The 19335-nt window shown below is 35.2% G+C and overlaps 1 protein-coding gene across 3 annotated transcripts; it reads right to left on the reverse strand.

Moving 5' to 3' along the window:
- Window positions 1-9610: 9610 nt before the first annotated feature.
- Window positions 9611-17215, reverse strand: LOC113699049 (probable phospholipid-transporting ATPase 8). Of its 3 annotated transcripts, XM_072058834.1 has the most exons (12): window positions 16673-17215; window positions 14650-16007; window positions 13944-14054; window positions 13565-13841; window positions 13283-13371; window positions 13073-13181; window positions 12793-13002; window positions 12490-12615; window positions 11656-11754; window positions 11199-11390; window positions 10132-10539; window positions 9611-9864 (listed from the first exon to the last, which is right to left on the reverse strand). In XM_072058834.1, the coding sequence occupies exons 1-12, from the start codon at window positions 17081-17083 to the stop codon at window positions 9784-9786; spliced, it is 3471 nt and encodes a 1156-aa protein (XP_071914935.1). In that variant the 5' UTR covers window positions 17084-17215; the 3' UTR covers window positions 9611-9783. The 3 variants fall into 3 exon arrangements, with proteins under 3 accessions (XP_071914935.1, XP_071914936.1, XP_027074899.2); XM_072058835.1 differs by having other exon boundaries at window positions 9784-10539; window positions 13565-13721; window positions 16673-17214; XM_027219098.2 differs by having other exon boundaries at window positions 9784-10539; window positions 16673-17214.
- Between the last annotated feature and the right edge of the window lie 2120 nt (window positions 17216-19335).

Genomic DNA, 19335 nt, shown 5'->3' on the forward strand with positions numbered 1-19335 from the left:
TAACTTTAATTAGTTTGATCTCAATTGTTATATCGTAAATTCATTATTACTACTGGAAATTAAATTTTTATTCATGAAAAATAAATTATTACATCTATTGCATTTAATTGAACGCAAATATGTAATTTGGGCTAATAATCACTGTGAAAGTTAATAATCATCTCATAAAACATTATCATATCACATATGCTGTATAGAAGTTATTAAAAATTGATATGGTAGCTGAACACCTAGATTATATTGATTTTCTAAAATAAAAATTAATGAATATGAAAGAATGTTTTTGACATCTTTTTTTATGGAATTACTCAAACAAGTTAATAACTGATATAAAAAAAAAGGTTCTTATGCACGGGATAAAATACTAGTTTTATATGATCCTTTTCCTTAAATGTTTCTTTATTTCTTATCCAATAAAGTTGCATGGTACTTTGGAATTAAGTTATTGCAGTAAAGTATTCGCGAATATTAGTCTAGTGCACTTGAACTACGAACAATGGAAATGCAGCTTCTACTTCCATTGCCTAATGATGGTTTTCTGCTAGCCCTATATGCATACACTGAGCAAAAAATGAATACTTCAATAATAAACTCCACCTCCTATCCAACTCCGCCTGCAAATCTTCATATGTCAATACGGAGCAAAACACAAGTAAACAACCAAAAAAGCAGGGAAAATTTGTGATATAGTAAAAGGAAATGTGGAAATTCAAAAAGAGAATAAAAGTTTGATGAAATTCAAATATGGGGAGTCAGTGCATCAATGCTTTAAATAAAAGAGTAGCAAGTGAAATGATAAATGGACCAAGAAAGCATAGTTGCTAGTGGTGAACACAAGTCGGGCACCCACCCGGTGCACCATTTGACTGATTTGACCCGCACTTTACGAGTCAATTATTTTTTTACCCTTATCTGTTTCGCATATCAACGTATACCCGATTGGCAGACACTCATTAAAGGAGAGTCGAGTCAACAAGTACCCATCCCATTTCGCCCCACTCACCATTTTTTTTTTAAAAAATAATTTATATTAATTTAATATTATATTTTACATATTCATCTAAGACTCAATATAAATTTTTTTTTCTAAAAAAAGTTACCTACTAAGAAATAAGTATACAAAGAGTACAACTAACGGAAAAATGTTAAAAGAATTCAAAATTAACTAATTAAACTCTTTCCTAAAAAAACATTAAATTATGACCTCTATAAATGAATCTATAGACAAACTATAATCTCTCATGTTCGTAGTGCAATTTGTTCGATGAAATTAGTTAATTAGTTCTAAAAATATTATTTTATAGTATGTGTATAAAAATGAAAAAATAATATATATATATATATATCATTTGACCGGATCAAGTACCTACACGTTCTTAATCCCATAACTCTAACCCACACCACATATAAGCGGATACCCAGTCCTATTTTGATCCAGTCAAATAATATGGATCGGCTACCCTATTTTCGGATCAGATCAGATATTGTAAGTTTTCAGATTGGTGGGTATTTTTACCTACCGCTGTTATTATTTACTGAATCATATAATGATCAAAAGCCAACAAATCTTTTGTTTAAAACGTTGAAACCAGAAAGAAGTTGGCTAATAGAAAATTTGTTGCTGCTCCATTTCTCAAAGTTCTCGATTACGTAATCAAATTCCTTAAATCTCATGTCACCACACCTAAATCCCTGCAACCTGCAAAATTTCCGTGGCCAAATCACTTGCTGGTACAATGAAGACATAATATGCTATAAGCAAAATAATAAGGGTTCTTTAACAATGATATTAGAGAAAATCTTGCTGAATATTATGCTATTGTAGTACATAGGCAATTTTTTTACACACACACATATATATGTAAAAGGTATATATATATATATATATATATATATATATATATATGAATACCTCCAAGTTTATATATATAAACTAAAAACTGATACCAGACAGGACGAGGGGTTAGCCCCTTAAACCAGGAACAAGTAAAGAATTAAGAGGAGGAAAGCATAAAATTAGGAAGTGGGTCGCAGCCGGACTGCCACTAGTTAGTATAGGCGGTTAGACCAGCCATGTATAAACAAAATGTAAATAACAGAATGTAAAGGCTAGTAAGTTAGCTTAGGCGGTATAACCGACCATTGATTGTTAGTATAATCAAAACAAATAAAAACAAGTAAATGAATATGAATGTAGGTGGCTCAGCCAACCATTTGATTGAATTAGAATACAAGAATATAAAAGAAAACTTACAAGGATATGAAGCTTGGACAAGCTCCTTTGTTTGAACTAAAACTAAAATATAGAAACTAAGAACTTGTTTGTAGAGAGAGGGAGGAGGATTCTTCAAGCTAGAGAGAGAAGTAGTCTTGAAGAATTGGTGTAAGAATGGTGTAGAATGGTGTGTTGGGTTTGAGGGGTATTTATAGCAAAATTTCCGTAGTGCTACAGTACCCGCTACAGTGTTTGCTACAGTACCACTACAGTGCGCACTACAGTGCAACGTTTGTCTTTTGTTGCCGTGTTTGCACAATAACTTGCCGGATTGCTACAGTGCCTCCGGTGCTACAGTAAAAAAATGATTTTTTCTGAATTTTGTTCCGATTGAGCCAGCTTGAACATCTTGTTTTTAGAAGATAGTTGTGGATAGCTCTTGTTTTGTTTCTTGAATCATTTTGTCAATCTCAGGTGCTTGTGTTCCCCCTTGATGCTTGATCCAATGTTTGTGAAGAATTAGTCTCTGAATTTTTTTTTGCCTCATGAAGCTTTGATCCTTCAAATTGCGAACTGTGTTGTTTGTTGGTTTTGCAACAATGTTGTTATGTTGATACCGAAGATAGGGAGGAATTCTTTGTCCAGTTTCAAAGTTGTAAAATACAACATTGAAGAATCTGATCCTATCTTCCCTGCATTGATGTTTGTGAGAATAATATTCTTTTGCGATAGAATTATTGGCAAGATATTGAGGTATCCATTCGTCGACTTTTGCTGAATTTGTCATTCTTCCTGCAAAACAGAATTTGTTAGTTTTTTAGAAAAAGGTAGGAGGGCATTTGAATCAAGAAGTTGGGGTATTATGCCCTCGTTTGTAGTGAGATAAGGAACAAGTTTTTGAATAAAAGGTGTTCCAATAATAACATTATTGGATAGTTTTTTGGCTAGAAGAAATGTATTTGGAATAGATAAGGAGGAGAATTGGATTTGAACATTTGTTAACTTGAAGTTAATTTCAAGTTTGGATCCATTAGCTCCTCTGAGAATTTCTTTGTTTTGTTCAAAGAATTGAGGTGGGATAAGGCTTTCAAGAATACAACTTTGGTCTGCCCCCGTATCAAATAGGGCTTCAGTTTCGATCACGTAATTATTATTAATTAGTAATCGAATCTGGACCAAATAATCCTTGTCTTCCTTGGGTTTTTTAGAAAGTTGTTCTAGGAATTCAGAATCCTCTTGATTGATAGGTTCCTCAATTGGTGTTAGGTTTTGAAGAACAAGGTTGTTAAGGTCTTGTTTGGCTTTAATTGATCTAATCTCTTCTTTGAGCAGATCAATTTCTGTTTGAAGGTGTTGTAGGGTTAAAGGTTTAATAGATTTGGAAGGAAATCTATCAAGAATGTCTATGAGATTATAGGTTTTAAGAATTCTAGGGTCTCTGGCTAAGGGATTTGAAGAATTTGTGGCTTGGTTCAGGGATTCTTTGAATTTGTCTAAATAGAGTTATCTTTTCTCTATTTCAGAAGTATCTTCAATGATGTCAAGAAGAAGGTTTTGATCTTTTGTCAAAACATTGATGGTAGGACCTCCTTCTTCTTTATCACTGGTGGTATGAGAGGAAGAAGATGTTGAAATATCATCTTCTAACTGATTGAGATAATCTTCTTCTCTTTCAGAATCATCAGTTTCTGATTCGATTAGAAGATTTGATATTTGGGTTTTAACTTGGTCTTCTAGCCCTAAGGTACTGATCCTTTGGTTAAGTTTACAGTAACGGGCTATATGTCCGGGTTTGTGGCATTTGTAGCAAACTGGAGAGGAGTTTGTTATTTGAGGAGACTGGATGGGTGGAGACTGTATTGGTAAAGGTTGTTTGGGCTGATATTTCTTTTTGTATATAGGAGGTTTTTCAAAATGTTTTGTGGGTTTGGGCCGTTTGTGAGGTTTTGTATAGCAACTGGGTAACCCAAACTGTTCACAAAAGGATCCAAGATCTTTTCTCCTTTGGGCTCGATCCTTTGCTAGTTGTCTGAGCATCTTGTCTTGTCTGCACACTTTGAGTGCCACTTGTTGAATTTGACTTGTTAACTGTCCATAGGTTATTTCTTCCCATGGTACAGTTTCATTGTATTGAGTCCTTAGTTCTTCTCGAACAAGGTCTCGTAAAGATTTTGGAAGACCATCAAGGAATTTTTCCTTCCAATAGGCCTTGTTGCCATCTGTCCTGGAATATATCCTGGTTAAGAATGTATCCTTATACCATCGAAAATCTGAAAGACTTTTGCATTTGAGATTGTTTAGCAACTCCGATGATTTTTCCCTGAATATCCCTGGATCACCTACGAACGTCTTTGCAATAGTGAATATTAAGGTTGCTACCGCATCTGAGATAGTGTCTCCATCTCGAAGAATTGGTTCACCATTAGTATCCATCTTGACGGCATTGAGAATGTTGTCTTTGTCTTCTGTAGTGAGATGTTCATCCCACCAACCTTTTAGTTGCCCAGTAAATCCTGTTATTAGGATATGAGCAGCTAATTGGTCAGTGCAGCCATGTGATGTCCTGTAGGCTGTTGCCACCATCGTCATTTGTTGAAGGATTGTGAGAATGTTGTATTCAGAAATCCCATCTATACTCCATTCATATATGTTGTTGGCATTATATGAATTTTGCAGGATGTTGGGTTTTTCTTCAAGAAGGATATCTGGATAAGTGGCTCTGGAATAGTATAGTTTTTGTGGATTTTTCCAATTGGAAATTTGGTTTTGTGAAAAAGAAGGTTGATGTAATTTGTTTAAAGTCAAGGGTTCTTGAGATTCTCCTTTGGTAATAGTGCAAGCTGTTTGACTAATACTTGCAGAACCTTGGTTATTTGACCCTTGTTTGGATGGTGGGGTAGAGAAGGATTGTTCTATTTTGGCTATCCGTTTTTCTAATTGGGTTAAGGGTTTGTTTTGGAGCTCGTTCTGAAATTTGGTTGGTATTTCATGAGGCTTAAAAATTGGGTTTGATGAAGAAGTGGTTGTAGAAGGATTTTTAAGAATAGGTTGGGTTAAAAGATATTCTCCAAGTGCTTGGAGATACTTGTTGGTGTAGTTGTTTTGCTCATAAATTCCCTGGATGTCCTTGCTATTAATTGCTCCTTTATCCTGGATATTTTTGAGCTTGAATGGCTTGGCATTTATTTCCGTTGACTTGTATGTGAAGGTAATTGACTTGGATGGTGGAAGTTGTGCTTGGATTTCTCCTTCAGCTGTTTGCCACCTTGTTACCACATTTGTTGTTTGCGAAAAAGGATAATCAATTCCTTTTCTTTGTGAATATACTTCAAACCAGTCGAAGAACTGAATATGTTGTTTTGTTCTTCTAAGAAACCCATAGAATTCTTCCTGTATCTTTTGTCGATGTTGTCCCTTGTATTTGTCAAAGAACCACATTCTTTTTGAATAATTGTTGTCAGCATAAAATTCTGTTCTGATATTTTGTTTATCCAAAGAAATCACCCTTAACTCATCCAGTTGAGGACGATTCTCTGTTATTGAGGAGTATGTAGGAGATCTAGGAAGTCCTTCTTGTTCCGCATCATCAGAGGATTCATCTTGGACCTCTGAAGGAGTAGGTCTGCTGGCTGCATACCTTGCTTGTGGAATTTTAGAAGAAAGATCTAGATCTTGTAGCCTAGTTGAAATGGAAGGATATAGTGGTCTGTCTGAAACTGACCTTCTTCCTGTTGAGTATCTAGGCATATCTATACCAGTTGTTGATGAAGATGATGCCCTGAAACTCATAGATCTGTTAAATTTGATTTGAACAGCTCCAGAAGCAAATTGTTGAATGCTTGAGACTGATGTATTTTGTATTGGATCTGCTGGAGCTACTTCGGGAAGAACCCAGCTTTCTGGTAGTGAGATCTGGTTCCAGGTGATAGATCTTGGAACTGTAATCCTAGATCTAGCCAGATCTGTTTGGAATAGGACTGTTTCTCCTTTTTGTAAAGTTTTTAAGGCTCCTGTCCTGAATGCTGAATTCATAACTTTGTATTGAATTCTATAGATGATAGCCACAGGAAGAGTCCCAGTTTTGACTCTATAGTTAGCAGTTTTTATGTTTAATGTTAAAGTATCCAGAATATTTTTATCTTTTAAAGAGACTGTAAAGTTTGGAAAACAATCAAAATATACTGGTCCTCCGCAAAGGCTTGTTTCTGCCATACCTAGGAGGGAATCATTGAATTCTAAGAATCTGCTATCTCTAAGACAAAGGAGTAGGGATGTATCTAATCCTTCTCTTGTCAAAGGTTTAGCTGCAATTTGTACTAATCCAAAATGAATATAATTGTATTTTTCCTTATGTTTTTCTATTGTTCTTTTGGATAATAGTTTGATTTCTTCATGATCAGCATCTAATGCTATAGTTTGTTCTACCGTTTTAATTGTATAATCTGAAGTAGAAAACATCCATTTTCTATCTCTTTCATATATATCAGTTTGAGTATATTTTGGAATTTCCCAATTGTCTATATCTTGATTGACATCTTGTATGTGAATTTCTTCTTTTAGTTTGGTGTTTGAAGAGGAACTAGAAGAGCTAGAGTTGGTTCTAAAGAAAGAAGCCATGAAAAGAAACAATAAATCAAATTAGATAATCAAACTTTATATTCCTCTTCCCTTTGGTACAGAATCCTTCGGGATCCATGGAGGATAAACCATTTTTCTTAATCAGATTATAAAGGATAGTGTGAAACATACAAGAAAAGATCTAGCCTTTTGAAAAGAATTAACTATGCATGACGACCATATTTCCATCATATTAAAGATAGTAAAAATAAACCTACGAGAATAGATCTAAATCTTTTGAGAAAGATTAACTATACATGACGACCATATTTTCAAACAAAATCATAAGATTGATAGTAAAAACCCATTTTCCCGGATCTGATCTTGTGACACTTCCCCGTCTTGGAGTACGTCCCAAGAACCTCAACGCCCCTACAGAGCCAAATCCCATGGTCTTACCTGGACCGGACGTTGGCACTTACTGGATCCATGTCATTCAATCAGATCCAAAGTCATGAAATCAGAACTATCAAAATTATAACAAGCTTGAATACATTAGATGGTAATCACAAAGTTAACCAGTCTCATCTAATAAGATCTAAACTTGTAGATCTACACTATCAGTAGCATAAATAAGAAAGATGGTAATCACGAAGTTAATAAATTTCATCAGGAAGATATAAACTTGTAGATCTACACTACCAACATCATAATAAGTAAAGAAAGATAGCCATCTCCCCACTTCCCCGTCTGGCTATATATATATATATATATATATATATATATATATATATATATATATATATATATATGCAATCACAGTGTATTCATATAACTACCTAAATGTAAAAGGTAAGCAATCCAAACTGGCAATCATTTTAGCACGACAACTAGATGAGTCATCTAACGACCTCATATGCAACCATGAAATTATCCAATTGGGGATCACTATTGGTTTAGTTGACTTAATTCTTACATTGACAAATATGAAAACACAAAAGAAATCAGAAGTGACATTTAAAGAAAGAAGGAAAAACCCAAATATTCGTCATTCAAGTAAGCATATACCTTTTTCTTTTTCAAAGACAAAAGTCATAGTCACACGCTCTTGTTAGGAATACTTGCTTTTTGGCAAGATTAAGGCAACCCTTTGTCAAGATTCAAGTTTGAGTACAAGATAGAACCTAGCAATAGCTTTATTTTTAACGTTTTAGGAGCAAAAGCAAAGTTTCTCAATATAAAATTTCAAGAACAAGAAGGGAAGTGTCTTGATTTGATTTTTGCCAGGTGAGATGCATTAACCAAGTCTCACCAAGAGGGGATTTGTCTATTGTATGGAAAGTCACTATAAGGGGCTTCGACCAAAGCTCAAAATAGAGAAAAAAAAAAAAATCAACAGGTTGGAAAGACCACAGGCCTTTCTTGCATCCTCAGCGTGCCTACTTGAATTAGTAACAAAGCTATGATTCATATTTACAATTACCAAAGTTACAAATAAAGACATATGTTTACCAACATTATACATGAAAATCTCATAATTTTGGAGGAAGAATAATAAAGAACTAAGCTGTTTTGCAGAACTATGGAACTATTATGAAGATGAACTAAGTATTGATGTAGGGAGAAAGAGCAGACTGGGTATGGCGTCCGTAGTCTGTAGGGTTTTACAAACGATCTTCTTTTCTTTTTTTTTTTTTGGTGAATATAAGCAAGGAGCTTAGAATAAGACTGCTAATTGAAAGAGTTTTATATGGGGTTGGCATTTGTGACTATGAAGTAATTGGAAGAAGGTTGCTCTGGCAGATTAAGCTAATTAATGAAGTGTCACAATTTTGTTAATCGTCATTTATACTAACAATGTATAAAAAAAAATTATCCAAACTATACTCACGAAGAAGCTCTTGATCTTCATAAGTTAGAAAATAATTCAAGAAACTCTTATAAATCATGCATGTCTCATGGAGGACCAGTTCCATATTTGTTTTTCTTAGCTGCAGAAGGGGAAAAAAGTCTCCGACAGAATTGAAAGTACTTGTAACCAACTTCGTCTAGAGGGGTTAGCCACCACTTGAATTGTGGGGTGGAAGATCAAAGGTTTAAACCTTACCTCCTATCAATGTGTCACTATATATGTAATTTCTTCTAAATCCATATGAGTGCGTGATGCTCTCGTCTGATCAAATGGTAATTCAAGGAATTCTTCTAAATCCATATCCATATGAGTGCGTGATGCTCTCATCTGATCAAATAGTAATTCAGTCCTTGTCGATTTTCTCAATTCGATTGAACCACCCCTCTTAGAGTAGGTTAGAGAGTAGGTTAGAGTAAGAGGAGGAGTGCGTGATGCTCTCATCTGATCAAATAGTAATTCAGTCCTTGTCGATTTTCTCAATTCGATTGGACCACCCCTCTTAGAGTAGGTTAGAGAGTAGGTTAGAGTAAGAGGAGGAGTAGACGTAGACTAAGTTAAATGTGCTTTTACGACAAAAAAAAAAAAAAGAATTGAAAGTGCTTGTTAATTGCCCCCTTATCTTTGCCTAGAAAAGTCATTCTCAGACACCAATCATGTTTTTACACCCCGTACTAATATTTATCCCACCATGGAAAGCCGAACAGAGTGGACAACTGATAAATAACTCATTTCATTTATCCTTCTTTCTTGGATCTTCAATTTTTATGATAGTTTAGTAAATAAATAAAAAAAAAGCAAAGGCTTTTTTTATTCTTTTTACAAATAACAAGGATCTTTTCATCAAAATTTGAAGAGACCTGCACAATTCGCAGCAATCACAAGCATTAGACACAGCAAATGGAAGAATCTTCTTCCAAGCCAGAAAATTAACCCCAAAAAAAAAAGTTAACTTCAAAGAAGAATTTACAGTGGATTCATATCAAATTTATATGAATCTTGGATTGTTTATCATTCTGTGGCAAACTCGTCTAGTGGGGGGTTTGGGGCGGGAAGGCAAGACTTGGGCAACTATAGGCTACAAATAACAACACTGGCAATGTTACCCTGAACTGCTGAAGTTTAAAAGGAATAGCATGTTCTTCAGGGATCCCAAGCTCAGGTTTGCTAGCCAACTTGCAACCTACAAAGCATATGGGCAAAATGTCACCCTATACAGAAGCTAAATAACCAAGTACTAGGCTACTATCATTGCCCTTATAGCCTTCACAGGTGGTTTCCTGATCCCTCATTTAGATGCTTTTCTTTGCCCCCAACTTGGCACAGGAATTTCATGGGGCTCTTATGTTTCTAATCCTTCCAGTCGTCTTCTTTGAATAATTTCATGGTACATGGGATGAAATCTAATCTGGAAAGCTTTGTATGAAAAATATGGTAAGAGAGCAGATACCACAATAAGCAGGCTTGCCATCCAGTAGAATGGGCTCTGAGCACAGGTTTCCACTAAAACCCGGTATGCAGTCGTGGATAGTATAGGAGATATAGTACCATAGATTACCAAGAACAAGTACCATAGAGCAATACTGCCCCAGATGAAGAAATGTTGCATCCAAGTGAAGTAATTGATAGATAACGCCATTTGGCAATTAACAGTCCAAACGACACAAGTGTACATTAGCACTCCCAGGATTTCATAATCAACCACTTTACCATCCTTGCGGAAAGACTGCTCCTTGATACAATTTGTTGCAAGAAAGAAGATGATCATTGAGCACATAAACCCGTTGAACATCCAGCCAAGGATGTGTTGCCAACTAAAGAGAATATTCTGCACTCCTTCTTGGTATAGCAAAGGATACTGTAAAGCAATAAATAAAGTAATGAATTGTTGCAACTATGTCTTCCCCGACACTCGGACCATGCTTCAAGCAATGAAAATAGTTCCAGCAAATTAATATTGCACTTCATTTAGGGAAGTTATATCTTCCCAGATTTATTACTCATCTTTCACCATGAAAAACTCTTTTGCAAATTAAGTCTAGAGCCAGAAAGAGAATGTGAAGTATGTAGAAACCCCAACTTCCAGAAATGCAAAGCTGGTTAAATTGACAGTCAGATATCTTCCGGGCATGACAGAATAACAGGGGTATACTACATACCAGCAAAGAATAGCAGGAACTATCTATTTTCAGAAAATTATAACCACTCTCTCTCTCTCAGTCTCTGTGTATGGTCCTACCATATTGATTAAGGCAACTAAATCTCCAACCACTTATCATACCAAAGTATCCTGTGGAGCTTATATTGGACCAAAAGATGCCTTTGCTTCTCAGTGTCTTGACTTATCTTATCAATTGCTTTCAGCAAAGGCATAGTTAAAGACTCAATAAGCTCAACTGGTATCATCACAGACTGTGTTAACTCAATTTAGTTATGTTTGTGTGACATTTCACTTCCATGCATCTGGTTGAAAAACCATTGAGCCTTTGGGTTTGCCCAGAAAATTTTGGTAAATACCTTGAGACAAAACCGTGCTGAGACATCTTGATCAAAGACTCCCAGAGCTATGACAGGAAGTGAAGTGAAGAATACGTTATACAATGACATATACCAGTCGTTGTATGCAGGTTTTCCAGAGAAAGAAGCATATGCCTCAAACCAAAATAAGGTGAAACCAAATGTGATGTTCTTGTAGAAGAAATAGCATATCTGCATTTATCCAAAAAAAAAAAAAAAGAATTAGGACAAAATAGTAAAAGAATGATGTGAGCATAGAGAAGTAACATTTTAACTCTTTTCCAAGCTAATGAACTTACTCTTGCCAAGCTCACTAACTCTTGACAGTGACATACCAAAGGAGGATATGGGCCTTGCATATGAAGAAAAAAATATTTTCTTCCTCGAAAATCTATTTGATTAAGCAAGCAAAAACACCCTAGCAAGTCATTCAGATCACATAGGAGTATATTTTTACCATCATTGATATCCTCCTGTAGCACCAGTGGCCATGAACCAGCAATAGCCGCTCAAGAAAGCGAAATTGAGCAATTGCAACATCGCTTGACATCACAGCCTACAAAAGATGCTCAACTATCAGACAATTATCTTCTTATTTTAGAACAACAATTATGACAAGAGAATGCCTTCATGCTGACAATCTAACAGGTACAAGGAAGATAAATAATGCTGACAAGAAAGCAAATATAGAGTTCATCATATCAACTTTGATGCACCCATCTATCTTATGACTCCCTGCAATCTGAGTGACTGAACATAGAAAAGAGAAAAATGTTAAACATTTGCACTAGTGTTTCCAAACTAGATAAACCTTATCATCCTCATCAATAATGAAGCTAAAAAGAAAATTAAGAAAATTTAAAGCACATCTTCGCCAATACTGGGATACGAAATCAGTCCTCTATATTATTTGTAAGAGCAAGACATGAACGAATCCATATGAACTCATTGACAGAATACATAGTATGCAAAGTTTATAGTTACTATAATCTCATTATTAACCCTAGTTTTCCTATATATTGAGTCTGTCAAAAATCTTCACACACCATTTCTCAGCTTTAAATACACTCATGAACCACAAAAAGGTGGATATCCATGGCAATAAAATTTAGTCAATGATTAATCAACACAAACTATACCCTCTAAAGGACACATTAGATTCAACATGTGTGTAGCACTGTGCCAAAATTCTCTCTTTTATATTCCCCAAGGAAGAAAATGACACCCAAAGGAGCAGCAGAAGGGAAGATGATGACAAAGGAGGAGGAGAAACTAAAGGAATAAAGGTAACCTGCATGCCTTCAACCCCGCTAATACCAACACCAATATCAGCTTCTTGAAGCATGCCTACATCATTTGCACCATCTCCAATTGCTAATGTCGTTCTATTTTTCCCCTTTTTGACCAACCTTGTTACCTGCATATCACCAATATTTTAATCAGAAAAATTGGACACCAGAACATATCTGCAACTACAACCATTATCCTGAAAAACCAAGAAACTGTTGGTTTCAACAGAAACTGTCAAATCCCTCAACAAAATAAACAGAAGACATTCAGAATCTTGACAAACAAACGTGATCAAAGTACTTACAAGAGCCTTTTGCTTCGGGGTGGAGCGACAGCATATGACAGATGCACACTTCATTGCAAGCTCTAAAAATGAGTTCTCCAGATTCTTATCGAGGGCAAAGGCAAGTGACTTTCCATCGATTATCAAAGCAAATGAAACAGAACTTTCTTTAGCTGAGCTGAGTTCTGATAATCCTTCTTTTATTTGCTTAGTTATGCTTGAAATTGAAGCCTTTGAAAATTGACCTTGTTAGAGCGTGTACCAGAAATCATACGTTGAAATAGAACCCAAAATGTTGTACCTTTGCAATAGCTTCTTTGTCGCCCTTGTTTTCCATATCATTTACAGCAGGAGAATCTAGCGTAATCACAATCTGTTTCATGCCCTGCCTCAATAAGCTACATGCATACCTGCAGGAGGTATGGAAGAATTATTTTCAAATTATGCATGATTCAGCTTAGCCATAAAAAAGGAGAAAAAGAGGTTTCAAGGGAACACTTGATAATGGTACCCAATATTGATTGCTGTCTCCATCTTATCACCAGTTAAGACCCAAATCCTTATGCCAGCATTTGCAAGTTTCTCAATGCATTCAGGAACCTTTACAAAAGAGGATAATATTGTGTCATATTTAATTATGGGACAAGGCCAGAGCCCAGGTGATCTCTCCAACTACTAAGATCTATTGAAAGTTCATTCATTCCACTAGAATATGATCCATTACAAATACAAAGTTGCAGAATATGCTTGTTCATACTATTCCTAGGTTATAAGTAAGCAATTGAATATTTACCCCTTTTTGAAGTTTGTCCTCAACAGCTGTGGCACCAAGGAGAATTAAGTCTCTTTCAATTTTATCAGCAACAGCATCCACCAATGCATCACGGTCTGCAGTCACTGAAGTCTGTGCCTTCAGAAACTCCTCTTCCCATGACATGAACTCTTCTTCACTAAGCTCACGATATGCAATTATTAAAGTCCTCAAACCAGCCTCAGCATACATTTTTACATGAGTTAATGTGGCATCTTTAAAAGACTGAGCTTCTTTAGAGAGCCTTTCATACATCACACTTGATAGGAAAAAACAAAAACAAAAACAAGGACAAAGCAGAGCGTTGGATTAGTTACTGCTAAATTCTGTAGGTTATTCACTACATGTCATGGTGGGTCACCTGTCAGCGCCCTTGCAAAGGAGCAACAGCTGGTTCTCAGGATTTCTCACAATAACTGACATTCTTTTCCTGGCACTACTGAACTCTAAGACATGAAGAAGCTTGTAGGATCTGAAAATGGAAAACATTCACTGAGGTGACTTGTCTATAGACAAAAAATAGCTCAAGCATTCTGTAATCAGTTGGAGCTTTTTCAGTTTCTGCTAGAAGACCTAAAACCACTTCTTACAACGAGTTGCAACTCGCTCTCTGCTTCTCCATTTAGTTGCTTGATAGGAATGGAACATTTCATAATCATAGAGAATGGAACATTTCATAATGACAGAGAACATACTAATCCAGTGTCAGCATGTAAATAATGAAAGTCTGTCCCAGATGATTATGATTTACAGCAAGTTCAATTACTGAAGAGACAAATACCAACAAGAAGGTCAGTGGTTCACCATCTATATTCATCAATTCAGAACCACACTGATTAAATGTAATCTGTACAAGCACAAACATTACACAGATTACAATGCAGAGACAAAGTAATGCTGCTAGCTTAAGGAAATGCCCATAATCCACACACAAAGGCTGTCCAGAAACAGCTGAGCGCAAATAGCAGCTGTAGATCTACTAGGACTATTACCAGAATGAATGAATTTGATCTGCAAAACTTTTAGTTTAGCAAAACATCAAAGACTTTGGGACCAAAAACTTTTACCTGTCAACTGATTTCCCGCTTTCACGGTCCAGTTCATGCAGTGAGATACTTGTTTGAGTTCTTTCATAGAATTCAAAACCAAGTTCCCTAGCAGCAATTACAAAGGCGGCTTCATCTGGGGATTCAGCTTCATAAGAAATTTCACCTGTTTCCTGATTGACATCAGGAATGGCAGTATGACAGAGAGCTAGGACTCTGAAGAATTTCTGTATAACATTGGAATGAGTTTGCTTAACCCATTGACCATTCATAATCCGTTCATCTTGGAAGTTAAAGCCTTTAATTGATCTGCCTGTGTCCACAAGCTCAGCATTAGACCCTTCTGCATCTAAGGAAGTATCACCAACTTCAGGAGGCCCTCCCCCTTTTTTCTTTGCTAAAGCCCTCTCTACTTCCGTCAAGCCACGACCATAGGCAATGCCTGCTATAGAACACTTAACAAACTCCATGGAGTTACATGTCAAAGTACCTGTTTTGTCAGAAAGGATGGTATCAACTTGACCAAGTTCCTCATTCAAATTAGATGTCCGTGCACGAGCTGGCTTATCTGTTTCCTCAAAATACATATCCTGATCTTGATTAATAAATATGGTCTGCAGAACTTTTACAACTTCAATAGACACATACAACGATATTGGGATCAAATATTGATACAGCATAAGATCTGTCAAGAAATGAAAAAATGCAGCAAGTGAAGCTCTTCTGGGATCATAAAACACAGTTGCATTGCCTGGTCCTAGATACCACCTTGTTAATTTCCCATCATGGATATCATTTTTGGTCTCAATCCCAAAAAATACAGAACCAACAGAAGACATCATAATCAAGGTACTGAAAAGGATGTAGATTATCTTGTCCATTTTCCTCTCAATCTTACTCCTCTTGGAAGGAGGGTCTGTAGTATTTTGCATAACTTTTGTGTCATGACCCGTAAAAATCACCACACCATAGATATAATCAGTATTTTGGAGTTTAGAATCTCTCAAAAGAATTTGTTGCACAGAAAGGGGATACTGGCGACCATGGCACAAAGTTCCAACAAATGCATAAAGATCATCATTTGGGTCTTCACACTTGATCACTGCTTTGAAATTCTGAAATGAACTCTCATCATGGATGGAGGCTGTGACATCTAAGGCATGCTTCACCTTCAGATTGGTTTCTCCATCAAGATTTGATGTCTCAACATAACAAATCCCATCTTCATAGCTTGATGAGACAAGAAAAAGATCAGCAGGAAAATATTCATCCTTGTAGACCTTAACAAGATCACCAACTCGTAAATTCTTCCACCTGGTTTCTTCAAAAGTTTGGTTTCTACCATACACTTGAACCTTCCTATTATTTGCCTCAATATCCTGAAAAAATGTGTGCTAATTCATTTAATCATGGACTCAAAGAAGGAATTAACTTGGATAAACTTAACTATCCAAAAGCAAGAAGCATTATGCATCCCTAACCCCAGCATTAATCAGGAAGGATTTTAGTCCCCACTTTCTAACTTGCACAAAAAAATATTACTAGTATATGACAATAGATAAGGGATTTTAGACTTATGTTGATAAGACACTTGATTCTTAAGAAACTAAACTGCTCTACTGTATCTTCTGTAGAGCAGATACACAGAAAAAAAAAAATGAAGTACAGACCAATAAATAACAGTACTAATTGATTACCAAGGAACCCCAATAACATTAACATGAGTTTAACATAATTCTGGAACCAGGAAAGGGATAAACAAATTTCCTATGTTTGGTCTTGACCACCATAAATTTAGACCGTCTTTCTCATCTACTTGGACTCTTTGCTCTGGCATCATACACCTAAAATCTCGACAAAAACCGCATTCTTCACTAAAATTGAGACACAAGTTGCAGCTTAATCTTTTCATATTTTCCACAGAAATTTAAAGGGCCAGTCATAGACGAAATGCAGAACTAACAGCAAGTAAAATCTGCCATCCAATGGGATCAAAAAACCCAAAAAAAAAAACCACAATTTCAAAAATTGAAGTCAAACTTACCTGTTTCCTACGCCTCCAATCTTCCACACCCTCCTTGGCCATGGTTGCTCCAATCACCACCAAAAGAGGAGCAAGAATACTAGTAGCACCAAATGGGGCCAAGGGACTAAAAGAAACACAAGCCACCACAAGAAAGTATATATTGGCCACTCTCCTAAATTGCTCAAACAATGACTTGGGTATGAAATTCAGAGCTGTGTACTTGGTGGTCGAAACATAATTATCCCTGTACCTCAGCTGAAGCTGTTCAAGGTTGTCTGGATCATTACAGTGCACACTTCTTGAGAAACCTCTCTGCCCAATTTGACTATGCTCATCCTTCAACGAAGACCGACAGCATGTGAAGTTGTAGAGCTTGGTGAAATGTACCTTACTCTTCTTCCCCCTCCTCCTCCCTGTCCCAACAGCCATTTTTCTGAGTCACACTACTGTTTCTTCTGCTACTTTTTGGTCTCTGGGATGATAATTCTTGGCCAGTCCGAAGAAACTCCAAAACCAAGTATACTAAGCTTCAGAATCGAGGCAAATTTACTCGCCAGCGCGACACATGGTAGTGCTTTATGATACACATGTAACACGCGTCATACCATCATGTGTCAAGTTATAATTTTTTAAATTATAATAATGGAAAAGGGAGATTCTACTGTTCTTATTTTAGTATCATATTTTTGAATTATTAAATTGGCGGATGGTGAAATATGAGCTTTTTGAACTTTAAATTGTAGTATTAATTTTAATTATGTAAAATTTGAACCCCTATTATCACTAAAAGGAGATGACTATTGGAGGAATTGCTGGGACTATAGAATTTTTCAATAGGATTGAATTGGGCAATGTCAAAAGTCAAACTCCAATTGAGATTATAACATCATAATAGAGTCTTAGGTGCATTTGATAAAATTGAAGTTTAAAAATTGAAATTTGAAATTTCAATCCATCAAATCAGTGAGTTTCAAATCTTAATATTTTCAGATACGTTTGATAACTAAAATATTGAACATTTAAATTAATTAAGTGACACTGAATTTTCTAGACAAAACTTACTATCATAAATAAGTGATAAATTATTCATTTATCACTTAATGAAATATACATTCAAATGTATCAAATTTAGAGTGTGTTTGATAAAATTGAAGTCTGAAGTCTGAATTCATTAAGTTATTGAATTATTAAGTATTAAATCTAATACATTTGAGTGGATATTATATTCAGTGATAAAGTGAATAGCTTATCACTTAATTTTGGAAGCAAGTTTTGTCTAAGAAATTCAATGCCACTTAATTAATTCAGATGTTTAATTTTTGAGTATCAAACAGTCTAAATAAATTAAGATCTAAATCCATTGAATTTAAGTACTAAATTGAGTTATCAAATAGAACTTTAGTACTTAACAATTTAATAATTTAATGGATTCAAAATTTAGATTTCAGTTTTATCAAACACACCCTAAATATTATACATTTAAGTGCATATCACATTAATTAATAAGTGAATGGTTGATACTCATGTTTTGGAGCAAGTTTTGTATGGAAAGCTCAATATTACTTAATTAATTTAGATGTCCTATTATTATTATTAAATATGTCTAAATATCTTAAAATCTGAATAAATTAAATTTAAAGTATTGAATTAAATTATCAAATAATGTGCCATATTTGGTCATGTTGAAAATCTATTATCATTGAGGCACGTTGGCACCGACAATTAGAGAATACCAATCTTGCCTCTAGACAACAAATTATCCTTTCGGGTACGTACTTTATAACCTTAAATACTAGTTGATTGTGTCTAAAAATACCTTTTTAGGTATCGATATCGATCTTGTACTTTTCGATACTTATCCATTAGTTTCGGGTGTCGGTAGAAGCTGCTATAAAAGTACCCTTTTGGTTACTTAAGAATTTGCAGTAGTAATATCAGACTTGTGAATTTCCAAAATTAACCATGCTCTGTTTTTGAATATACCAGACAAAACCAATACGTAAACTTTAAAATCTGCAAAAGTTAATACTTTACTTTGATCTCAAGTTCCAGAAGTCTCTTCCTTCCTGCTTCAACCATTGTTCACGTAGGCAATGAGCTGTATTGTCACACAAGAGCTTTTTCTTTAAATTTTGAAAAGAACAAAAAGTATGAAAATATAGAGTATGCTAAATGGAACTAAGTTCTGCTTGGAATTGCAATAACTTATAAAGATATACTTCTGATACAAATATTTTTAATAAAAGTATTTTTGAATTATCAAAAATTGGCCTCTTTAACTTATATGAAATTAGTTACTATGAATACTTAAAAGTGTTTTTTTTTTGTGTAAACGCACTGTAATTTCAAACGGGACTTATGGAGAAATACGCGTTTAAATTGAGAGAGAGAGGGAAGTGAAACGTGATATGTTTTTCTAGTTGGCTACTTAACTTTACGGTCTCCACAAGCAAAGCAAATAATTTAGAAAGTGATGATTTCCCTTTCCGCTTTTGGTCTACACAAGTGAGCCAACAACTAAAGATAATCTTGGCTCCCTCTTAATCTTAGCCATTTAAGTCAAAACCATATTAAAATGCATTTAATAAGTATTGTGAAAGTTAATCATCAAAGATACGACACTTCATACAAAATTTAACGCCTTTTTATAAAGGATCTACCTATCGAATGCCTATTGGATA

Source organism: Coffea arabica, chromosome 7e, assembly GCF_036785885.1.
Source record: "Coffea arabica cultivar ET-39 chromosome 7e, Coffea Arabica ET-39 HiFi, whole genome shotgun sequence".
In the NCBI taxonomy this organism is placed as follows: Eukaryota; Viridiplantae; Streptophyta; class Magnoliopsida; order Gentianales; family Rubiaceae; genus Coffea; species Coffea arabica.

Bases quoted from the DNA above. Each gene is read 5' to 3' on its own strand.
- LOC113699049 (XM_027219098.2), bottom strand. From the start codon at position 17,083: ATGGCTGTTGGGACAGGGAGGAGGAGGGGGAAGAAGAGTAAGGTACAT. The intron at 13,182-13,282 runs GTACCATTATCA...TACCTCCTGCAG, and splicing joins GAGACAGCAATCAATATTGG to GTATGCATGTAGCTTATTGA. The intron at 13,003-13,072 runs GTACAACATTTT...CAATTTTCAAAG, and splicing joins ACAAAGAAGCTATTGCAAAG to GCTTCAATTTCAAGCATAAC.